The sequence below is a fragment of the Platalea leucorodia genome, assembly GCF_965183815.1.
Source record: "Platalea leucorodia genome assembly, chromosome: 1".
Lineage (NCBI taxonomy): Eukaryota > Metazoa > Chordata > Aves > Pelecaniformes > Threskiornithidae > Platalea > Platalea leucorodia.
The window spans coordinates 148,465,582-148,491,479 of NC_138823.1; the positions used below are offsets into that span (position 1 = coordinate 148,465,582).

General features: G+C 36.1%; 1 protein-coding gene across 1 annotated transcript in view; it reads right to left on the reverse strand.

The window, feature by feature from the left end:
* Nucleotides 1-25,898, reverse strand: part of DNAJC1 (DnaJ heat shock protein family (Hsp40) member C1) — a gene marked incomplete at its 5' end in the record, with an annotated part of 111,396 nt that overhangs the window by 69,162 nt on the left and 16,336 nt on the right. Inside the window, 2 exons of the mRNA XM_082307061.1 lie at nucleotides 3,735-3,781; nucleotides 4,575-4,676. Of these exons, the coding sequence (XP_082163187.1) occupies nucleotides 3,735-3,781; nucleotides 4,575-4,676 (149 nt within the window). The remainder of the gene's footprint in view (nucleotides 1-3,734; nucleotides 3,782-4,574; nucleotides 4,677-25,898) is intronic.

Sequence of the window (25,898 nt, forward strand, 5' to 3'; positions counted from 1 at the left end):
ACAAAAAAATCCCCATTTATAACTTAAGTTGAATCTTTATTTTAAAAATCAGGATTCTACACAAGACTTGTTAGTCTTGTACTAACAAGCAACCAATTGCAAGATTATTAAAATCTAATTCTTCTGTGAAGTTTCATGAAATAGTTTTTAGAGCTCTTTGTAGAATCAATTACATTGCAAGACAAAAAAAATCCATTAACTGTAGTAGCTAATTACAGTATCATGTATTTTAATATAATTATAATTTACTCTTCCCTTTAAGAGAGCCACTGCATTTCATATTTCAAATAATTTCAGAGATCTGATATAGTTTATATACTATAAACTTGAACTAATGAGATCTATTCTGAACTACGGGAAGACTGCACTGGCGTTTTTTATTTTGGGGGCCTTTTTTCCTCAAGCTGTCAAAGACATCCAGTGCAATGTCAGCCAGAACAATTTATACCTATGAATACAGACATTTAATTATAATGAGAGCTAAGATAAACATCTTTCTTACTCCAAACAAGTGTATCTTGATTCCTTTGCAAATGCTTCCTGTAATCAAGCCTACATTGTTACAGAGGATAGGCCTGGTAGGTAAAAAAAGCTCCTTAATGTGGTAACAAACAATGAAATTAAAATCCAAGATATTTGCCTAATTACAATTAATAGAAGTGTGTAAAACTATCTACTTTTTCATGAATTAAAAATAATCAAAGACTAATAAAATTTATCATCGTCAAGTTGTTTTACCAATAAATGCCCTAAAGTAAAGCGTATTTCAAGAAATGCACCTATCTACATACCCTAAAGATAAACTTTTCTGTAGAATTTCACACACTCTGCAGGGTGTATACAAAACATAAAATATTATGTTCTGCTGACTGTATGTTTAATTTAATGTTAAACACTGCTACATTAAACAATGCTGCATGTATGTTTAATGTTAGACTATTAGAATGTTTTGATTATGTATCAAAGTGTGTAAGAGAAAAGTACTTACACAGTAATATTACTATATTCTGTAGTACTATTAATAATACTAGTATACTCAACAAGCAACTATATAACTTTCTCAAAAACACAAACCACTTTTTAAGTCCTGTACTATAATTGTCAGTAGAGGAACTATAATATTTTAAGAAAGGCTTCTGCCATCAGACAAAAATAAAAATTCACTGAGAAATATGACAATACAAAGGTTTTAGAAAAATAATTACATATAGCTGCCCAACAGATCTGTCTTTTTAGAAAGCTGTTTCTGTACACGCACACAAACAATTAACACCTCTGATGTTCACCAAGATGTGGAGGAAGGGTGTAATTAGACCCAGTTTTCTTGTTTCAAAATGAGCTAATCACTCACTCATACAGTGCAGGACCTTATTCCTGCCTTTACTGGTTCCACTCTGCACACATACCAGATCCAAGGCTGGATTACACCACTTTTGAGATGAGCAGTAAGAAGCAGGTACAGCTGACTTCACTGTGCAGAAGCAGAAGCCTGAAGCTCACTCTTCTGGAGGTAGTGTAATCCCATGCCCCAAACCATTTAGGTGTCCAGTTGTGAAGGGATTCCCAGCTAAACTGACAGAATTCCTCACCAACTAATTTGTGAGAAATGGAGCTAATTTCCATCTCATCCCATCAGGTCTTTGAGTTACTTTAGAAATAAAAACTGCCACACTGCCAAGGGCGAGGCAGGGCAGGGCGGGGGGGACATGAGGCGGAACCACAAAAACACCACACACATCTGGCAGAAAACTTTATTACAGCAGACCCAAATAAGTGTGTCTGGAATCAGCATAAAACTGAGTTGATAAGCCCTGAGAGACAAAGGGTGCAGCACAGCTTCTCACCAGTGCACGGGCATGACAGTAAACTTTGAGCCTCTTCCACTAGCTCCATCACCTCACACAATGCATAGCCAAATATCAACACCTAAAGTAGGAAGATCCCAAAAAGCAACAACTCTCCCCTTTCCTTCACTGTAGGCTTGCAAGAAACCCATGAGTTACCTTACAACAGAAACAATATTACAGGGGGAGCAGCTCCTAGCACACTTACTGAAGACCTGTTTTAAAGACATGCTACAACATTGCCTTACAGGATACAGGACAGACCACACTCCGTTTACAAGCTCAACTGAGAGTTTAGCATTAGGCTGTGTAATAACTCTGATCAATACAGATTTTCTCAAAGCAATGAGACCATATAGCTCTGCTACTCTCCATGTTATTTCTAAACTCTGCATATTATTTCCGGAAAACTCTCTGAAGGTAGACACTATTTAATCCACTACATTTCTATTTAATCAACTATAGAAGTAATATCAACCAGACATCCACACCCTGCAAGAAAAATATGACATTGTCTATGTACAAAATAAGTTATTGACAATGAAATCAAATCTAAGCTGGAACAATCTACTGCTGCTTTAACTTCTCCTTTGTAATTACTGTGCTGCACTAATTAACAATATTCTCACAAACAAGTTGGGTAAGTTAGTCACATTTGTAATGTATACAAGGCTTAAAAACATAATTTTTACAAGCTACTGCATCACGGTTCCATGCAAAAAGCTGTTGTTACAGCTGCAAGGAAATTCCTAGAAGTTCCATGCTGGAACTAAGCTCCAGAGAGTCAATATCACAAAGTGTATGTCAACAATGTTATAAACAAAAAGGTGGTAAAATTTTGGCGATAACTCACTTTTCAAGTGGCCTGAAACCACTTAACTAACAATTTTTTTTAAACTTTCCTGGAGTAGAACTTCACAATGAAATTCTCTTGTGAGAGGTGAAATTAAAAAAATTTCCAAAAGTACCTCTATGAAGTACATTTTCATGACACTTCAAGAGAGGATTATCAAAAAGTAGATAATCTGTACTATAAAACCTGGACTCCTGCCAAGACATCCACAAAGCCAAAAACCCTTCAAGAAATGTCTTGTGAAGCCCTGTTTAAAGATTTGTAAGACGGAAGATGATTTACTAAAACTCCAACCCAAAAGCAAAACTCCTTTAGTATCCCAGTTTTCCTGATAATCATTAGTTTAAATGGTCATCTGCTTAAAAGGGGGGGGGGGGGGGGGGATGTTCAAAACAGTTTTCCAGAAAGCAGATCAGCCCCAGGTTTTCAGTTCTTAATCCTATCTTCTTCAGGCACTGCTGGACCTGCTCCTGAAGCAGCAAGGACAACTATCTTTTTTTTTTTTTTTTTTTTTTTAAATTATGCTATTTACATCAAAGTTTACAGTATTATAAATAATACATCTGAAAGAAAAACAATGAACTAAGCAGCAGGAAACAATGTTGAAGACGACATACACTGGAAATAATCCCTAAATATCATGCAACAAACCTTTTACTGATACAGTAAGATACGACTGACAGCTGAATCAGTGGCCTACACTTCAACCACAGCCTTAATAAAACATCAATGATAATTGACACAACTCAGCAAAAAGTGAGCCTAAAAGTTAAGTGTTAAAAAAATTGCTCCAAATAACATCTAGCTTTTCAGGTTCTTTCAAATACTAGTTTTAAAGATTAACCAGTATATCATACAAAAATACACACCAGCTTCCCCTTTAAGCCACATACAATCTTTAATTAAACAGCTATATAGGAATTACAAACTTAAATTATGCAAAAAAATAATCTGAGGAGTTACAATTAAGTCAAATAGAACTTCAATATATCACTGGCATGAATGCTATATTTAAGAACCTGTGCAAATTAACTCACCTCTGCCTCCTTTCTTCATCCTTTAAAACCTCATAGATGGCCACCAACTAAAACAAAAACAGAACAAGAAAAAAAACACACAAAAGAGTTTACTTTAGGATTGAGTTTATAAAGTTTGAATAGTAGTATCATATCTTACATTTGCCAGTTAATGCCCTTTTTCACTTCTCCCTACAACACCAAGAAGCAACTGTGTGCAAAAGAAACAGTGACATATTCATATACAAAGTATCATCAGATACACAAACAAGCAACTCCTACAAAAAACTTTTTTTTTTCCCTCCTCACATCTGTCAGACTGAGTCTTGTCTCAGTTACACCTTAAAAATAAAAGGTATCATTTGTTTCATCCTAAAGATCTTACTGAAATTAAGTAGCCTGTATTTAGTCATCAGAACTATATTTTTAAAGGTAGAGCTAATTACAACAGTCTTGCGGTTTCACTCTGTAAAGATTCAAAAGGCGAAAAATTCAAAAATTAAAATTAATTATTTTCATTAAATTCTGCCTACATATGACTTGCATTGAGAACTGATCAGAAATTTTCCCTAGTGCTTTTATAAACAGTCTTACATAAAGTGCAAAACATATTTTCCTCCTAAGAGTATAAGTATTACGTTCAAATTATTTTTAATATACAGGTAAATACTAAATCTGAGTTATTCAACATGTTAATTACAAAAAAGCGTACTTGTTTTTAATCTAGCTACATCAGGGAAAATGTAACTCAATGTTCAACTTAGTCATTTCAAAGGTGTACCATTGTTCTTACTAAAACAACATCATCATAAAAAATTTCTATTTTTCCCTAAAACTTTTATTGCCACACATTGCACTTACTTGCCTAAACTGTGTTTCTGCATTTTCATCTTTATTCTTGTCTGGGTGTAAAATTAGTGAAAGCTTTCGATATGCTTTCCGAATGTCTGCAGATGAAGCATCCTGAAAAAGAAAAACAAAGCAAACTGTCAGAAAGTAATTCCCAGAACTTTGTCAAGACCTGAAGACAGCCAACCAAGTGCGGGAACTAAGGCAACGTAATCTGAGATGTCTAACAACCAAACCATGCAACTAGCCTAGCCTAAATGGCTGAACAGTCACTCAGTCCAATTCATCTTTCATCTTAACTGCCTTCATTACCATACATCCATTACAATGATATTTGCCAAAACTTCCAAACGCTTGCTTAAAAACTAACCTGGGCACCTTCTGCACCATTTAAAAGTTCAAATAAAAACTGAAAATTATTGCATCTGCATATCTTCAAGACAGACATAATTTCAGCAAATTGTCATGCTCAATTTCCCAAACTCAGGACTTGCTATGAACTCTTCCCTTACTAATATTTACATGTAATTCACCACTAATAGGACTTCCATTCAACTTCAGCTTCACCATGTCTAAAGAACTGTATTTTTCTAAAGTAGCTTCAAATTGCAGTCTTGAAGCTATACAGTAGCACTGACATCAATCTATACCTTAACCATTATAAGACTTGCACACATTTTGGGAGAAAAAAATAAAACGCAGAATGTAAAATGCATCAATGATATACCAACTTAGCTGCACAATGCACAAATTTCTGAATTAATTACTGCTATTTAGTACATGCTATAAAGATAGCCAGAAATGGAAGATTTCAAGAGTTGTATTATATAGTATATAGGTGTTACACTCACCAGTAGATCCACAAAGCATCACATTTAAACAGAACTCCTTGCATTCTATTACTAACATGTCCAAGACAACATTTTAGAAACAACTGTTTATCTGACAATTTTTATTTCTTGATTTTATATATATTGTTCCCCAGTATATTCTCTCTCTCAAAATTACAGTGTCAATAGGGATTAGAAAACACCAAAACCCAGATCTGAATTAGCTGTGAAAGGAACAGAGCTGAAATAAGATAATAATTAATGCAATACTATAATTAGTCTGTCAGGCTTTTTATTACAAATCATTATTTTCATTTTAAAATTTTCAGTTTTATAACATGAGGTTATAATAATGCTGTATACAAGTTTGGGCCAGGAGTGAATATTAGAGAAAGACTGGAGGAGGGGAAGGGGAAAAGGATAAAGCGGGGGAAAAAATGCAGAATTTGAGAAAATTCAGCTTTGAAATTATATTTTAAGGAAGCTGGTATTATCCCCTAATGCAAGACCAATGTTTCCATAGTCTCTTGTCTGTCAAAGGAAGGTGCTTTTATTACTCACAGGGAAGATTTCTCCTGAAAAGGCCGCATATGCTTTTTTTCGTTTTTAAATTTTCCAACAGCTAATTCTAAGGCATGTGCACACCAAAGCAGAATTCCTCTGGTTAAGTACCAGCTTGCTTCCTGCCAATGAGTTGTTTCATATTGCCATTGTTTTACAGGTTTATTTTTAACTCTTGGTTAAGGGGAAGGAAGAGACAGTGACTAAATATCTATTCTAAGCACAAAGAAACATTAAATTCTTGAGATGTAGACTTAACAGAATTATATGAAATAAATGTGAAAATGCAGAGTAAATAAGTTTTTTAAGAATTAGGGATCGAGACCATGATAACCTCAAGAAATTACTACCTCCAGACCGTGTATTTGGGATAAACCACAGCTTATTCCTTCTCAACCACACATTTAGATGTGCTTGGTATTATTTTTGGAACACTCCCAATGAACAGTTAAAACCTGATAAAAGCATATTAAAGAGTTGTCCCACAGTATTTTTCCAATTACTTCGAACAACAAACAAGTAAAAAACAGGTACAGTGTTTTCAGTTGTATCCGAACAATTTAAACTTCAGTTTTCTTTGGGAGCAGCACAATTATTTGTGTAAAAGGTCAGGACAAAAGGTAGTTTATCTGGTTCAGCTTAAGCAAAGCAAGAGATTCCAAGTCAACTCTGAGGGAATAAAGTTGCTTAAATAGTTACGTCGCTTCACCTTAAGAAGTTGAAACAAAAACTTATAAATTTACAAAACCAGATTGTTCATCTTAGTTACCAGAAATAATTTAGAGATTGTTTTGTTTCCCCTCATCTACCAACCCAGTCAGCCACTTCATAAACAATGTGGGCTTGTCTTCAAAACAAAATATAATATTTCAACACTACTATAGCAAATAAAAATCAGGAAGTAGTTTACTGGCCATGGTTTTAGCTAAACCATGAAAGTGATCTTTATGCACGTATCAGCTAATTGTAATTAAACCCCTAAAAGGTTGAAAAGGGGACAATAATACCAATAAGTAATTAAATATGGGATGTTGCTGTAAATGATTTAATTACAACTGGTCCATATAAATTTCTAAAGGGACAATAAGTCTGCCTGCTAACCGATTCGTCACAATACTGTCAAACACAACACAGGAAAATGTTGTATGTTCCAAACATTTTGCTAATTAATGCTACCTACAGGTATTAGGAATTTTCAGGCAAGGTTCCAGATCCTCTAAGAGCTTCCCTGAACAAAAGCGGTTGGTTTTTGAGAAAAGCCTCTCATCACTACAGAACTTCCTAGCAGTGTATGACCCTAAATAAGCTACTAATAAAGAAACATACTGAAGTCAGCTGTTCTAAGAGACTGTCATTTATAGCTAACTGACTCCGCTGGCCACCTTCAGCAACATTTCCATAAAGGCTGAGCAACAAAGCACTGACTTAAGAGTCAGTGTTTTCCACAGACTAAGATATTATTTTACAGATTAGGGCAGAAGTCCAAAGATTAGAGAGAGCAAACCATGACCACACTAAGGTTTTGTTTGTTTTAAAGAAAAGGTCAGAAGACATGTTGGATGGCTTCATTTACAATTCAGAAACCTCAATCTCAGTTACCTTTAAGGAGGGAAAAATAAAAATCTGTACAGGCATATCGGTTAATAGCAGAAGGAGCCGGTGATGTTACAGACAGCTAGTGCATTCAGTGATTTCTCCAACACCGTGCTTCAGGATGGCAAGTTTTGCCACCAATTAAGGCAAATGAGCCTGTCACACTGTCTCCCTCATGTGGATACAAACATCAAAAGCATCACCCTATTTCTTGATAACTATCTTTTCAAAGCAATATTGTCCCATCATACTTCCAAGGTTGAACATCTCTTTACACACCCATTTCCAGTTAATGGATCTTACAAATTGAGAACTACTCTCACTGCAACAACAGCAGACACTTCCACGTGCAGCATCTCAGTCCACTTTCATATGAGTCACTGCTGTTCAGGAGGAAAAAAGGTAATACTCCATCACGTATATTTTGAAAAATAAAGCATAATATAAGCACATATACTAAAAGATAATGCAAAATGAATGCTCTAAGCTAGAATAAAAACTGCTCACCCATCAGCTGTATAGCTGGAAAAAATGCACATAGTAGACAAGTCAATGAGGAAAAGGTGTTTTGTGCTAGAATTAGTTCTCAGACATACCAAACCGCAAGTCTATATTTAGGTAGGCCACAGTTTGGCCTCTTATGCATGCAAATATGCAAGTATTTGTGTGGGAATTTTTTAACTGCTAACACTTCATTGAACAAGCAGAGTGTCCATGTGTCTGGTTACACGACCTATAAGTAGAAGTTAAAAGTTCAACCTTTTACACTTTTTCGCTTAATCCCTTACACGACAAACAAGTATTTTAGCACACAAAAAAAAATTACCATTTGAAGGAATCAACAGTATGTCAAAAGTTAAACACATTTCTTAAGGTACTCTGTTGGAATTTTTGTCTAAAGGGTGATACACATCAGATTCCCAGGGTGGGGGGGGGAGAAGAAACATTCTCGCTATTTATGTCATTTACTTTTGGCAGCTTGTTCAATTCAGGCAATGAAAAACACATTACTAAATTTGATTTTACTCAGCATCATTTTCATATTCTCTAGTATTACCAAGAAAAGTTCTATCATTAGACTACAAATACATAAGGAGAAACAAAGAAAGGATTTTTTTCACAACACAAAAAAATAACTTATCTAAACAGGCATTTGCTTTCCTTTTTTTTTTTTTTTTTAATTAAATTCTTGCTGAAAATACACAAAAATTCAAATCTGATCTCCTCTGTTTTTACAAATTCAGACTCCCACCTACAGAGTTCACTTCCACCTTTACGATAAATAGAAAAACTGGTGTATTACAGTACAAGTATATTAATCCATTGCTTTCTATTCCTAATGTAACTATGATTACTAATGAAGCTAAAAAAATGCCTCATTGTGGTCCCAAGACAATTCTTGGTGAACACATAACATATCAGATATTGCCATAGGCAAACAGTGATTAGGTCAAGGGGAAAAAAATAATCAATGTCTACATAGTTTTCACTTACCAACATATACAATTCAAAACCTAAATTGTTCCCTTGAGTGCAATGCAGTTATACAACAAGACTTAGTTACTTACAATTTAGCAACTGCTTCTAAAGCAGTAAATGCGCTCAATTCATCTTGGGTTTTAAATATGCCTGCCGATGTCTTCAAATAGGTGGCATTATCTTTATTAGCAATGGGAAGGCATGTGGTCCAGAGGACCAAGTATGCGGATAGAAATCACATTTTTATTCACTTGCAGTTTGTCCAATCACTTGTTAATGGGTGAAAAAACACTCTTGTGTTTGGGTATTTTTTTTTTTAATTTCAAGAGCAATTCAAATGTATATGGTTTGTTCAACAAAATATCCCATTCAGAATTTTTGTGTAGAAGAGGTATATTAACTACTTTCCTTTGGTAACCATCAGGTATACAAGTTGAAGCAGAATGGTACAGAAAAAGAAACAAAAGGTAAGCTTTGTAAATTCACAATCACATATTTTTCTTCTGTGATTTGAATCTGCAGGATGCACAGGCTGTCCCACAAAATTTCACAAAACAAGCAGGGGCAGATAACTGGACAGAAGCCGCAGCTGTCTATTAAACATTGTGTCAACATTGCTACTTTCTACCTGGTCGTTTTCATGTGAAGTCCACAGAAAACTAGTATCTGTAAGTGTCAGAGACCAAGCAAACATGACTGTAGGCCAACCATTAAATATCCACAGTCCTCATTCCTTGAGCAACATCAAGGAACACAGTGTGACCCCTCTTAAGTGTCTCATTCTCATATGGGGACGGAACAGCAACCACTGTTCCTCCACAACCCTTCTCTAGGTCATTCTTAGGACAGAAACCATATAGCTGTCACCCTTCTTCCAACCCAATTCTCACCCCCACTTTGGTTCAGCGTAGGCTGACACATACCTCTTCAACCCACTTGAGGGGCATTCTTACTCTGGAAGCTTACCACCAAAACTATAATTCAATGGCTTGCATTCACTCTCAACTTTGAACCTTTTCTTTCAAAAAAAAGAAAAAAAAAATTTAAAAATAAATGAGACTCTTAGAAACAAACAAAAAAATTCCCACTATCAGTACCAATAGCCTTAAATGTCACAATACATATCTTCTGTGCACAATCACAAGCATCCATTTCCTCAAACACCTTTTTGGAAAGTAATTTCCCTTTAAAAAAAAAAAAATCACACCTGCAGACATACCCATATCTAACATGGTTGCTCCTCTAACAGCAGCAACAGCACAAGACTAGGAAACAAATGAATCTTCACCCATATTAAACTTGATTAAAATACCACTCCCATTATTTGCTTCACGTGCATCCACTGCAACCTGGTCCTAATTTAAGCTCCCATGACCACATTAGTTCCAAGAAGTACACCTGAGTTTGCCAAGTTTGCACTTGGAAAAACATCTATGAGGGAAATAAGAGTCCTGTAGCAAATTCCAGAGGTGGGAAGGACCTGCTGGCAATCCTGAATATAACTCTAGGAAAGAAAAGCAAGTGTCTCCCAGAAGACCAAGTATTATCTGTGAACTTTTATAGTTAACAGATGCCAGCTGAGTTTTCGCTTAAATTTCTTGCTGCATAACCTTTGTTCAATTCACCCTTTATTTTTATTGAACTTCTTTCTAAGACACTCATCTTTTCCATGGATGCAAAACGAGTTAAACTCAAATTTGCTGCTTCTCTACAGATGAATGCTCCAAGTATACCCAGGCAGGAGGAGAGATCTGCTCTGCTGCAAACGGAGCCATGTGTCTCAAAACATTCCGTTGATTTAAACTGAATAACAGCACAGCAGGGAAATATGTAAGAACCAAAAATAATGCTAAAAAGGTGTTTTAATGCTTTTTTATGTTGCGAAGTTTTAAAGCAATTCATGAAATGAAAATGAATACAAACCAGCACAATGTATTCCTGTGAGCTTCTGATAACTGGCACAATCCCTTCACTGGCATGTTTGTTTCCAGGGGAGTGTGTCAAATGAAAGAAGACTCTGTTTTCAGCCTAGCATGCCAAATGAATGAAAATTCTGCTGCCTCATGCTTGAGAAACCAAAAAAAGTGTTCTCCTCAGCACATGTGCACAATTACACGGGCTTAGGTTTTCTTGACCAATTTGAAAAACAGTATTTATATGTAATTTTTTTCTTCTGTTGAAACTATCTTAGCCTTTTACTTTTTTTACTTAGATTTTCAGAAACTGATTATTTAGGAAAAATTAGATTGCCCCAGAGAACACTGTCATGTATAACCGTAAGTTATGATATAACATGAGCTTTGTCTCTGAGAGGCAAAGACCATTCACCAACTCTCAACATTTTTAGAATTACTCTTCAAATCAAAATGGAGAAAAGCTATCAAACAACAACTGAGGAAATTATTCAAGCCACTACCAACTAATTTGAAATCCTCCCTACTTTTATAGTTTATTTCCATTTAGTTTTTCATGCTGGTAGTTTAAAAGGAAGGAATGAGTAGGTATCCTTCATTTATTTCACGTTTTTCCAGGAACACTACTGCATATTTATTTTTCTTCCATTTTATATGTTACATTTATTGTTTATATATTTATGTGTTGTATATATTTTTATAATACAGATATTTGCATATATTTATATATACCTGTGTGCATTCCCTTATAGGCTAAAAACAGTTACTTCTAGGGAGTTCTCTTGAAAATTTGTCTATTGCATCAGAGATTTCCAGTCTACAGCTCTCAGATAAAAATATTACCTACAAAATTCCTGATCCTGCAACATATTCACAGGAACTAAATCGCTAATAAGTCATCCACAGAATTTGAGTTTAGAATACTTTCTCCATCTGTTATCAGCTTTAGCCTTAAAAGATAATAGGGAACAGATATTATCAGCAAGGTTTCTTGAGAATGTCAGATGAAAATAAGGACTAAACTGAACAAGAAAAGCAAGCAGGAATTTCTACAAATATCATTAAAACTTTTTTAAAATTAAACTATTCCTTTTAAAATGTCCTGTATTTGTATTATAAATACATTACTTAATTTCTGCAACAAAAACACCTAAATGAGGATATGGTAGAGCTATTGTACTAAACCATGCCAGGCACAGCAGTTATAATGTCTTCATTTATGACAGAAAGCAGGAGCACCTCTCTCAAAATCATATATATATATATATTTATTATATGTTTACAATATATTTATATATTTTTAGAAATATATTTTTTTAATATATTTTATATTTGCTTCCACCCTCCTTTTCCTATTGTTTACCTAGCTTCTGTACCATACATATTTCTGAAGGACTCATATTGCAGAAGCAATGTTATTTTTCTAAGTTTAAGGATGCTTAAGAACAGCCCTGTCTACTGAACTTGAGCCTTGAGATCTAGGTGTACCTGAGTCTGCAGTCTTTCATTTGTTTGTTTGTCATTCTAGAGTCTGGAAGAAGACATGAAGCATTTACTGGTATCAAGAAGTTTTTCACCTCACTGCTACAAAATCCACATTGTTCAGTTTGGATAAATCCTTAATACCTTTGTCCAGAAAATAACTGCATTTAAATGAAAAGCATAAAAAAAGATCTCATGTGCAAGGTGGTTATGTTTTCCATGAACAAAAATCATATTAGGGGAACATTACTCTCCTCCTCCCTCAAGGAGAAATTGTTCCACCATTTATTCTTGTCATATAGAACAGAAAACGTCTACAAATCTTGAGACCTTAAAAGAACAAATTTAAGGAATTAGGGGGAAAAAATTCTTTTTTTTTTTTTTTTTTAACTTCAAACCCAACTGATCAGAAGTGGCAAAACGCTGCATATTTTAACCAAAGATGCTTCATTACAGACTATGTTAAGGTAACTTTGAGATTATATAGGATACTAATGCCTCTGAAAGCCCTAAAATACATTTACAAACCTTATTCAAAATGTATTTCTATGAGCGTTTTTTCAAATGCATTGCTTTAAATAGCTAGGTTTATAAAGAACTACCAGCAGCATTTATCAAATTCCTTCCTTCTTTATTTAGAATACTTTATACTGAACTAGTTAGGATTTAACCCTACCCGTCATGTAGGAGAGTCGCATAATGATCCCTTTATACTCATTAACTACCATTTTAATGAGCTATTACTACCTCGGGACTCAGAAGACCTCAGGGAGGTTGTAACATGCCACTACCTATATAGTAATTCACTGCTGAGTTAGTACATAGCCTCCTTGAAAGAATATAGGAATGCCCTCCATCACTCTCTGTAGTACAGATGCCAGCGTCAGCAAAATTTCTGTGTGTAAGACACATCCCAGCCTAAAACTTAACAAACATCTCAGTTAAACTCCAATAAGCTTAACAGATTGCCTGTTACTACGGCCCACCACTTTGCTAACAGTTATCACACTCCTAACAAAGTGAGCTGAAAGCATGAGCCTTGCCTGACCACCTCAACTCACAGTCTGATGGCATAAGACATGACAAATCTGATAAAAGGCCAGGGCAGAAGGCAGGGGACACTAACATCCCAAAGACTATTCGCAAAACCTGCCAGAGTCTGTATGAGCCATAAATTAGCCAGCCAATGTTCAAAGGTACCTGGATAAAGAAATCAAGTTTAGCATTAGGAACCAGCAATTAAAATTCACACAGAAAATTAATTTATAAGCAACTGAAAGCTAAATAAAATTAAATTTAAAAAATCGTGCCCATATATGCCAAGACTTGTGATGGAACTGACTTGAAGACAGCCCTTCCCATTCACTAGCGATTTTGTACAGAAAACTGGTATTACGGTCACTAAAAATGCTTATCTGACTTTATTTCTGTGAGAATGAGCCAAATAATCCTTAAGGAAGATAATTACCTCTCAAGATTTATGGCAGCTGTGGGCAGATACTGTTACACACAGTGGCACGCTGTTCCCTGAATTGTCCTCTATGTTTTTCAAATCAAAATGTTTCAACTGAACCACACAGGCCCAAGCGAGAGGCGGAAAGATCGCTTCCCTGCTTTTCATAAAACCACTCCCTGCAAGCAGTTACCACTCTTCTCTTCCAGTACCACCTTGGAGGCATCGTTTGCATCAGGGAAGGAGGGGAGTAATTCATACTGACCCATAAACTGCCTCCCTCTTGGCCTGCAAGAGCAGAAGACAGACTCTGCCCAAACCGGGAGACCCTCACCACAGGGCATTCCCCTACAGAAGCAGCCCAGGGAACCGCTGGTAAAGGCAGCATGTGCCGAGCTTCTGCTCTCACAGCAATACCCACAGCAAGGCTGCAGCTGAACCAGACACTCTGAACACCCAAACAAGTCTAAAAGAGACAGAGGGCAGGTCTGCACAAGGAGGAAAAGCTGAGCAGATAAGTGTGAAGTAAACACTTCTCCCGATCTACTTTAAGCATTCTTCAGTTACGTGAGTGCAACACCCAACAACCTCATCACTACAAAAGGCGGTGGGTATCAAACACATGTATGTGCCTGCTTCTCTCCTTATACAGACGTAAAAATAATTCAGCAAGAACAAGCCTTTTTTTGCTGGGAAACTAAATAGCCTGTCACCACCATCAGAGGGCTGAGAGGCAAAATAATAGCTCTTACCCAATATGCCCTCTGAAGTCACAAGTGAAACAGATTGGGAAATGCTCCCTGCTCCTGAGAGAAAAATAAGTAAAGGGGCAAATGTCAGGTCAGTTTTTCAGCTGCTGGTATTAAAAGACAGCAGTTGTATGGAGCGTATTTGCCTCCTATCATCTCTCATCCACCCATAGAGACCTACTCTCAAGTCACAACAGCAGTCGGAACTGGACAGCTGAAGAGATCTCTTGCTTTCTCCATCCCCATTTTCATTTCCCCACCATCACAAGCAGAAGTAACAAATAAGAGGAATTTTCTTCTGACACCTGTATTTTAAGGATCGTTCCTCAGTCTGGAAGCAGTACAGAGAGCAATAGCCAACTGCAGGAACTACAAAGTTGGGTGAGCAGAGCAAGACAAACGCTGCAAAAGGAGAAAAGACCAAAATAAGGGGGAAAAGTATGCCTTTTTCTATGCCTGTGAAAAAGAAGAATCAACAGTTGAGTGAGCAGCAATAAAAACTTGGCACAGGTTACATGCCATTCCATTAACTATGCTACCAGAAATCTGTTTCAGCCAACTGACTGCAGAAGATAGTGGCTATTACCAATTCATTTAGTTGCCTCTCAACATGGGATTACAGGATTATCAGCACCAAAGATAACAGTGAAAGTCAGAAGATAAAACTGTGGTCCTACTGCCTCAAGTAGAAACACTGACAAACGTAGAATGTTTCAAATGCAAAAGCTACCAGAAAAGTTTTGTGATCACGGGACTTAAATGAAGCAAAGATAAATCCCAATGGGGATTCTCCCCCAAGTTTTCAAGTTATAAAGTCAAGACTAAAAGAAAGATCAACAGACAAGCAAGAATACATTTAGTAGGTAACTTTTGACATAGGTGGAGAGGAAAGGACTGAAACTGCAAGTCCGCAAGCTACTACATGGAAAAAAGCATTCTGTTACTGACAATCCTACAAGTATCAATAATAGGCCAAAGCCACATTTCCTTCTCTCTCATAACCCCAGCCATGGAATCAAATCCAAGAAATGCAAAAGGATTCCATCAGATGCAATTTCTTTCTCTCATAACTTGTCTTTTTTGGTAGGAAAAAACCCAAACACAAAACGGTGGCAGAAATATTGCAAAACTATTTTTGAAAAAAAATCAGTCACAGTAAGTACCACTGGCCAAAATAAAAGAAATATTTACTGCAGGGTGAAGAAACGGGGGAAGCAGGAAGAAAGGAAGGAGGGGACTGAAATTAGTCCGTTTCCTCATCTAGCTCCCCTCTTCCAATTAGTCCCACACAAACTCTGAGCCAACTTTAGGCAGATGCCAGCAGTGGAAGCCGTACAGCCTGTGGCGATGTCGACAAAGAGCACACTGTTGGCAAAAAGACCAGAAAGACAAAAATTTTTGGTCAAGTTCTGTTTTCGTTCTTTGAATAAAGAGAGATTTTTTTTTTTTTAAAGTAGCAAGAGAAGCTGTTGTTAAAAAAATGAGATTGCTAAAAGGTAAGATTTTAGTTTAATTAAATCTAAAATGTAAACTTACAGTTTAAAAATTAAGGGATAACAGAAATATGATAAAGATAATACATGCTACAGACAATAATGAGTATTCTGAACAGGTAAAGGAGATTTGGGAAGAACTCGGTGGTTCCCTGCAAAGGAACTACAATCTGTCGTCGTTACTCCTGCCACTTTGTCTTTATGCAACATACAGAAGATGACTGCTTACCCAGTGAGCAGCTATTCAGTATTTTTCTCCACACATTTGTTCACGTGTGGCCTCATCTGCTCTTAGCTGCATGCTGTTCAAACACGTTTGGAAGCCGTGGTTATTTGTTTTGAAGCCCATCACAATGGCATCAGAGTTCATCAATAATATTATTCACCATTGTAATATCTTAAGAGACAAGCGTGCATTACTTTCCTTTTTTTATAGATTGCAAAATGAGGCACAGATTAAGGTAAAATCTTCAGTAATCTCAGGCACTAATTTTATCTCAGATATGATTTTTCCAAGTCCTCAGTATCAAACAACATTCCATACATTCAGGGCACAGACTTTAATCGACTTCAGCTGCAGCTGCAAACCCTCAGCATTTCTACATATAAGCCCCTAGTATCTCAAATTATGCAACCAGAATTGCAGAGCACTCAAATCAATTAGTCACCACTTGGGAAAAGTTTTGTTTAAACGACTTGCCTGGCATCACATAGGAATTCTGTGGCAGAGAAAGGAGCAGAATCCAATCCTCAAGGGCACTTTTCGTCTGACTAGCTTACCCATGAAACCATTTTTTTTTCCCCTGCAATCTTCTCCCCCACTCTCTACATACCCTCAACATCTACAGGTTAAACAGTTTTTACAGACAACAGTCTCTTTCAATACATAAGCCTGAAGCTGCACTGGGGCCAGATCTCTCCCTGAGCCTGAATAAGTAAAGACCCTGTAGAATATAATGTAGTGAATTAAAAATCATCACAATGAACAAGCACAAAGAAACCAAATTAAGATTTGAGACATTCTGAAAACTGACGTTCCCTAATTTTACAGTATGCAGTCCCAGAAATTTGTTACTAGTCTTTAAAAGCGATATTAAGGTACGTGGCTGTTGTACAAAAAGACAGAGAAAGAAGCAGATTCAAAAAGGAAAAAAATATTTGCATAAGCAATGCAGACCTGTTTCATAACACTAACTCACAAGCAGTGGTTTCCCCCCCTCCCTTCAAATAAACCCCAGCTCTCTGAAGAATCATTTTGATTCTAACAGGCTCCACTAAATTGCAGAGCAATCTGGCTAGTTATCAGCTTGCCTATTTCAAATTACAAATCTTAACACAAATACAACATAAAATGGATTATTTCTTAAAACAATAAAAGTGTAACGTTTCTGAGAGACATGCAGCAGTAGACTGGCATCTGCACAGAACTAAAAACCAGCATATGCTGTATCATTTAAGAAGGGCAGGGAGAAATCAGTAAACCGAGTGCATCAATTACGAAGGGGAAGGAGACTGCACGTATTACAAGCAGATGAGCCCAGGTGTAGATGGACAGTTCTGAAACACGCAGTGTCCAGGCAACTGATGATTCTCTTACAGGAAAGTGTACTTTTTGTCTCGAAAGACCCAGAAGTATTTACCAAACACTTTCTGCAAGGCATATGTATTTTTATCATCTAAGACAAAGAAGCACAAGACCTAGCACCTTGCAAAATCTCTCAAGTATAATGAAAGTAATGAGATTCTAAAAATAATGGCAGCCACATGAGAAACTGGCTAAGCATTTTAATTACCAATTCCGTTACAGTACAACAAAGTTCTTCCTTAATAATTCAGTGGAACTCCTTGACACATAAGGGTAGTCCAGAAGCACAAATGGAGATGTCTACTTTCAGACCACAACTGACTGCAACCGTTTTTTTTAATCCAAATTATTCGGAATCTTGCTGAAATATAATTTATGAGGCACATTTTCAGAAGTTATAAATAATCCAGAACTGGTTTGCTTATGTGAATGGCATTGTTAGCATTTATCAATCCAAGACATACTTGCAATACTTTTGTATCACCTCTATCTCATTTTATCACCACATATAATGTCAAACGTTTGACTAAGAATTAAAAAGCCTTATATACCCTGGAAGACAAACTCCATCACGCTGAATAAACATGAATAATCCAAGTCTTTTCTTAAAACAAACAAACAAACAAACAAACAAACAAACAAACAAAACCCACCCAAGAATCTAAGTATTTCTAATTGTATTTTTGAAACAGTATTTCATGGATTTTATATTGTATGTAGTTTTCCTGCACTATGTAAGAATAAAAGAATAACTTAAAATATAGAACCATGCTATTCCCACATGAGGCAATCAAAATTTGCATGCAATTAAAAAACATTGTTTTAAAGATTAAAATTCCAACTCCGCAAGTTTCCAGGAATCCTGGGACTCATGCATGTATTTACATGGGAGTCAAATATGACTGCTGCTTAAACACTGGTAGAATTATGCTCCCAAATAAACTGACAGGCACGTTAAGCTTTTATTCAATAATATTTATAGATCTAGAGTCAGACTTAAATATCCATGAACTGAAAAATTACAGGCACCTTTACAAGCAAGGCAACTTTACATATGGAGAACAGTTTATCTTACCCAAGAACCTTTGGTTATATTGATCTAGAGTTGCATGAAAGAGTCTTGTTTATAAAGGATTCTTAGCATAGCAAGCGTTCCTTGAAAAACTGAAATGAGGGCAATTTCCATAATCATCTTAATTTAGATGGACTTTGCACACAACACAGGTTATAATCTATATGCGTACATACTTTAACATAATGTTCTTCACCTGAAAGACTTTAACAAAATTTTTTAAAAGTCTTCACTACCACCCGCCTCTTTTCAACTAATAATGTTAGATAAGACCAGGCGGGAATCTAGGGGAGAGAAGCAACTCTCAAGAACGAGGAAACGACAAAAGAAAATTGGGATATGTTCCACCAAGATACAACTATAATTAGTTTCTATATTTCTAAATCAATATTTATACCAAAAAAGTGGAAAAAAAATTTTTAAAGACAACAAGTCAAGGATATTTGTTCAGTTAATCGTTGTTACTAACAGGAGATACAAATAAAACCAGACCCAAGAAGTAAAAAAGCTTTAGTGATAAAACAACAAAAAAGGAATTTTTTTTTGCTTTCTTTACTGAATGAGTCTCCAGAAATCTTTAATTGGGTCTGAAATTTAGGTGAATATTGAATAAGGGCACACAAACAAAAAACTTGCTGCTCACTGCATTAATGAGTTGCAACACAATGAAATTAAAATTCTGAAAGGCTCTCTTATGGCAAAATAAAACAAAAACATGAAGAGTTAATTCTATGAGCAATTTTAGGTTCTTCATACTTATTTATCCTGCTCTCACTGAACATTACAACAAGAAATGCTAATCATTACACTGTTTTATATGATCAGTTTTATCAGCTTTTTTTCTATTATTCTATGACTCTAATAAAGTAAAATAAAATTCTTTAGAAGATCTCTCCACAGGAGGGAAACTTCTGATTATTTTCACTAATTCAGTAGTTTTAATGAGTGAATCTCTTCCATCACTATTAAAAAGTAAGCTAAGGTAAAAATGAACTCCACAACAGTATCAAGTCTTCAGTTCTGGTAGGGCTTTTTTACTTTTAAATGACAAAGTTAAGTATTGCCCAGAGGTACAGAATTAATTCTTTGTTTAAAATACACATCGATAGTGAATCCAGGAATATTCAAGGAAATTTACTGCATATATTGGTTGCTAATTTGTGCAATTTTATGCCTTTTCCAAGAGTTCACTTGTTCCTTCAACCCAAACAGGAAGTAACTGTTTGAGATTTCCTCAGCAGTCAAGGATAAATAAAAATGCCATCAACGTTTTTTTTTAATGCCATCAAAGAACTTCAAAGTTTTAATAATAAAGTTAATATAAAGATATAACTAACAGACAATTTCTGGGCAAAAATGACCCCAAGTGTTAGCACAGTAAAAGGAAAAAGCCAAAGGATTTTTAAAAGATCCATATGAATTTGCCGACTTTAACAGAGATGAAATCTAGAAATTGAGACCTTTACTATTATCTGCAACTCTTAACCAGATAACAAGAAATAAAAATAACACATTGCTTCTGAGGAACTGCTACTATTGTACTGATTAATATAGAAACTACTTTGTACAAACTAGTTACCCTCCAGGAAGTGCAAGAGTTGCATTACACCCGCAGCCTTTTTTCTCTCCCCTTTTAGAAAAAGTGATTTCTTGGACACAAGTTTTAACAATTGTATGCAATCCTATAACATAAATCCCTGAATGAATAAATTGCCCATCAGCTAGATAAGTTTACATCTCAGGGAAAAAAAACAAAAACCAAAAAATCCCAACCAAAACAGGTTTTTTTAAACTTGCATTTGCTAAAATTCTCAACAATCACCTAGAAGAATAAAATTTATTTTGCACAAATATACGTATTCTTCCCATATCTGATCTTTGGCAATTATGCTGTTCAGCCTAGCAAGCAAACAGAGCAAGACTAACACTAACTTCCTAAAACAAATTGATTTCATATTCCAAATGCTGTGATAATTTTCTCTGTACCTTCCAAATTTCAAATTCCCCTAAATCGAATAATAGCAGCTGGAAAAGCTTGCACTAGGTTCTCTTAAAATTGTATTGCACCACAGCAGCTACGATTTTCCACAGACATTAAAATAAATGCAGCCAACCCCTATCACGTAATGAAGTAAAATTTCATTGTTTTCTAACAAATCTTACTCAAAACAGCATTGACAAGAAACTCATTTCAATACTGTTTTATGCTACACGATGAACTAATGCCACAGATAAAGAAATGCTACAATCTCACAAGGGCATTTCCAGTAAATGAGCCTCCACTGGCTGAAACGATCATTCTAAATACTGCACAATCTTCAACTCTGTCTTCTAACCCTTTCTTTTTACCACTAGACAGACTATGTATTTGATACTTATTTGATAAGATAAACTTGAATTTTGCCCAAGAAGTATACTCTGGCTGCCATTATATTAAACCAGCAACAGCAAGCCGTCAATTAGGCTAACAGATGCCAGCTAATACTAGAAATAATGTGCTTAAATGCTTTTTAAAAATAAGAACACGTTTTAAAAATAAGAATAGTGTCTGAAACCAAAGTAAATATTTGATAACTCTGGTAAATTTTCACTTATTTTCAACCATGAGTTTAGGTAGTACTGCCTATTATAGAACTAGAATAATGCTGCTAATGATTAAGATATTTAATGATTATGCAAACTTATAATTTGCTTTTTCGATATTTTCCAAAATTAGTAACAGGCTGTACATGCACAAAACTTGACACGCCAAGTTCTTTGTTTAATATTCAATCAAAAATACAACTGCAAAATATTAGCTATGTGTATTTTTAACAAACAAGTTCAATCAAGTTGCTTGCTATCATCTGCATGGATGTTTTTGATACTCATTCAAAATCACTTACATGTCAAAAACACTGCATGAAATTGAAACCTTTACTAATGCCAAGGTTTGACCCAGGATCCAAAATAAATCTGCATGTACAGACCCTTGTACCTACACAAAGCACCAATTACTTCAAATAAGGTTTTGTCTGTGCGCTAGAGTCCACCCATGTGGAGCCAATTACTATAGCAGGGCCATTATATGGTTCATTTCCCCATACCAGCTTGGCAAGAGGTGTACATGGGTGTAGGAAGTGCAAAAGAACCTGCACTAATAAAGGGCCTCAAACGCACGTCCGTGCATTGTCATATTTAATGTTACAACAAACACTTCTTCACTGGGACTAGACCATGCAAAACAGTAAATACCGCAGGGCAGTCTCCAATTTGAACAGTATTTTTCAAGTTTCTCTTTTTGGTCCACCAGTAAAATGCAATTATCTTTTTTTAAAAAAGCGTGAATAATTATGCTGATCCTTAATCTACGTCGCACATTTCTAACCATATCTGAGAATTCCTAAGAATGTTGAGAGGCTGCAGGATTTGAACAGAAGGTGTGAGAAAACTGTCAGAATTGCATGCTCTTCAAGAAGTATAGTATGTTTGTAATAGTAGAAGCACTGATATTACTTATTGATTATGTCTGGTATCATTCCATTTCTAAATGGGAAAGTTGTTGTTTGAAATAATTATTACAAATAGGAGCAAACCATTTGAGTATAAAAATCTCTCCCCATTGGAAGTACTGAAGCTCCATCTAGAGGCTTTTCTTCCTCTACTGTCATTTGTGGTATATGTAGTATCACCTAGAAATGTGAACAATATTAAATGTCAGAGGCTTCCCTTTGTACCTCCTCTTTTGTTATTCATAATGGGTTCTTGCCCTGAACCTTTGCCTGGCAACACTAGCTCCTTCACTGCCATCAAGTGGTAAGAAACCAAAACTGAACTTAAAAATGTAAAATCTCAATAATCAGATTAAATGATCAGTACAATATAGAGACAATTATAAATACTGAATAGTGAAAATCGTTATGGTTCTTTTTATTGAAGTTCTGGTATATCTACTCCAGAGCACTACGAAGCCCCACACAATAAATTCAGCAATGGTTTCACATCTCTTTTTGTAAGGTTCATTTTTACTTCAAATTGCACAGAATAAAAATCTACATCCATATTCCCCAACGTTATATCTAGAAGAAAAAGGCATCACAACAAAAGAATTCCTAAGCAATGATATACATAATGCTTAACACTTATAAAATACTGAATTTAGCCATTAGGAAGAATTCCGTAACATAATTAGAAGGAACAGCACAAGCGTCTCCTCAGACTTAGTGTTGCCTATTGGCAGTATCTCAAAAGAAAGGGCAAAACAGCAGCCCATCTCTTCGACAGTGTCTAATGCAGCAACTATGCAGCTATGTCAGTCTCTCCCTTTGTGCTCCACAGCTGTAATCAACTGTGGACATGTGTTATGTCAGGAGAAGTCTTAATGCTCTACAATCAAAAGTGACTTATGGGGAAACAAACACACAACACACCAAAAAACTGGGAAGGTTTGTCTAGATCGAATAAATAGGAAAAAGAACTGATAAAGTAACAGCAGAATGGAGCCAGGCTGCAAGACATTAATTACTTCAATTTCAACCCCTTGAGTGACTTATGGTACAACTACTCCCACAGTTGCCCATCACTCCCACATACAACGCTTCGAATTACAGAAATCCCACAAGGTCTTCATCATGACTAGGAATACCTCTAAAATAAACCTCCTAGCATACACACAGTGGAATTGCATTAACTGCTTCTAACTGCTCTTCCATGCACACAACCTTATTACACTACACTTTCTCTTCAGCAGTTATTCCGATGGGGTATTTTGTTCATGGCAGAAGGTAAAGTACAAAGACCTCTTGGTGCTGTTGAGTTAGACAGAAGAGCATCTAGCACATACAATAGAGTTTAAGAATTCAACTTCTGTTACAGAAATTTAAAAATGGAAAAAGGAATAGCTACCAGATTAAAATGAACAGAAAAAATAATATTCTCTATACCAAAGATATTTTATACCTTATCAATGCTTCATCGGTAAGGGAAGAACTATTGAACTATTTCTATCAAATCCTGTGTCTACCAGTTCGCAGATTAAATCTGTGCTGTCTAAGCACTGCGTGGCCACTTACCTACTTCTAACTGAGCAGAGCCAGCTCTCTGCTGAAAAGCAGGCTCACACAAAGCAGTCTGCTAAAACGTTGCCATTGGGAAAGCAACCTCCAGAGCACCAAACTTTCCAGCTGGAAAAGGTCAGTCTGAAAGATCTGACTTCTGTGTTTGCTTGGCCCTGGAACCCAGCCTGCTCGTCCAAAGACACTTCATTTCTAGACCAGCAATTTTCAAACACGGTTGTGAAAAATCCTCCTTCAAAGTAATCATTAGTCTAACACCTACATGTTGAAATTGAGACCACATCAAATATTTGTTTGAGAATGACTGGACAAAGCCACAAATAATAGAAGTATATATTATGAAACTTAGGACAATTATTTCTTCTGTAATGCTGGGAAAGGAAGACTAGGACTGATACTGACATGCAGAAGTAAAAATGGATCTTCAGAAATTACACAAGTAAGAAAAGACCAAAATGGCCTCAAAATCAGTGAACAAGCAAAGACAAAAAAACCCAAACAACCACAAACAAACAAAAAACCAACAACAACAACTAAAGTATGTGCAGATTAAAAAAAAATGGCAAGAATAAAAAAAGGGAAAATACAGAGGGAGTGTAACATGCAGCCTAAAGCCACATGCAGCTTTAAGCTCAAGGCAACACTAACTGCCTGTTGCTTGGCAATTCAATCTCGAGGTCCAACTGAAAAGCCAAAACCAATTTTAGACAGTCATTTTAGTTACAGAAAGCATAGGGATTAGACAAGGAGGCTGTTCCTGAAGTAATTGAAATGTAAGATAACCAGGGTGCATATGACCACTTTAGCTCCTGAGCTGAAAGAAAGGACTGAATTTATGATGAGCAGTGAAAGCCACAGTAAAATTTGATGGCAGCAGGAATACATTTAAAAACAAACAAACCAACCACACAATAAAGAGGAAAGATGACCCTCAAGATTGTGACAAACAGAAGACGACGACATTGCAGATTTAAAAAAAAAAAAATCCTTAGTTTTTCTTCCCAAACATGATTACATGTAGTTCAAGCTGATTGCAGATCTCTCAAAAGGATGTATCGAATGCACTGATAAGAAAAAGTAACCAGAGAAAGGGTGCTTTAAAATTTACAGATATCTCTATATAGTATCCCTGATTGATAACTATAGTGCTTAATGAGAGGACAAAAAAGGGAAAAAGAGGAATCAGAAGACGAAGTACAGTATATACTCGAGCAGGACAGAGAGGACTGTCAGACTGTTCACTCTTTCAGCCTCTGAAAATTAGAACAGAAAAAAAAACTAGCACAAAAGCCACGGAAAGTGTCATCAAAGAAGAGAGAATAACTATTAGCTCCAGGGGCTGCATGGACAATCACCGTGAACTGCAATGCAGAAGGCTCCTAAGATGTATTTACAAAGCCCTAACAATACTCAAGCATCACAGTCGGCTCAGCAATTCTCAGCTGTGGCCACCAGGGACCCCATATACTGCCCTCATTAAAGAAAAACACTCAGTGCAGTCCCAGCAACAATGCTGTCTTGGTGAAAAATAAAGCTTTAGGCATAGCAAAGAACAAGAAGCCATTTAGGTAACTGTCTCGTTCTCCATCATTATTCTAGGATTGACAGTTTGAAGACAGGGATTTAGTTGGGGGGGAGGGGAGGGGAGGAAAAAAAAATTTCCATGATGCCCAGTGAGCTAATGGCTAGTGAAAATTGTAAACCTGTTGCGAAATATTAATCTAGAAAATGAAGCCCTGGTAGGCAGGTCTAAACACATCTGCTATGAAGTCTAGAGAGGAATGAAGAAACTGAAGAGGAAAAAAATCAGCATAGGTCATTCATTTTGAGGATTTGTTTGCGTCTTTTCTGGGTAAAGGAAATAACGAAGAGCAAGTAAAGCAGAATATGCAGGAAGTCTACAGCAAGCTTCTGCTTCCTTTTTTGGGCCACAGGTGTTTATTCTAGTAGTAGCTGGAAGGAAATCTGCCCTTGCCCTCCTTTGTCAAGACGGGAATATCACTGGGACCCTAGAAGGAAGGCTATGGCCTAGAAATTAAAGACCAATTCATCTGAAACATCGTCTGGACCTG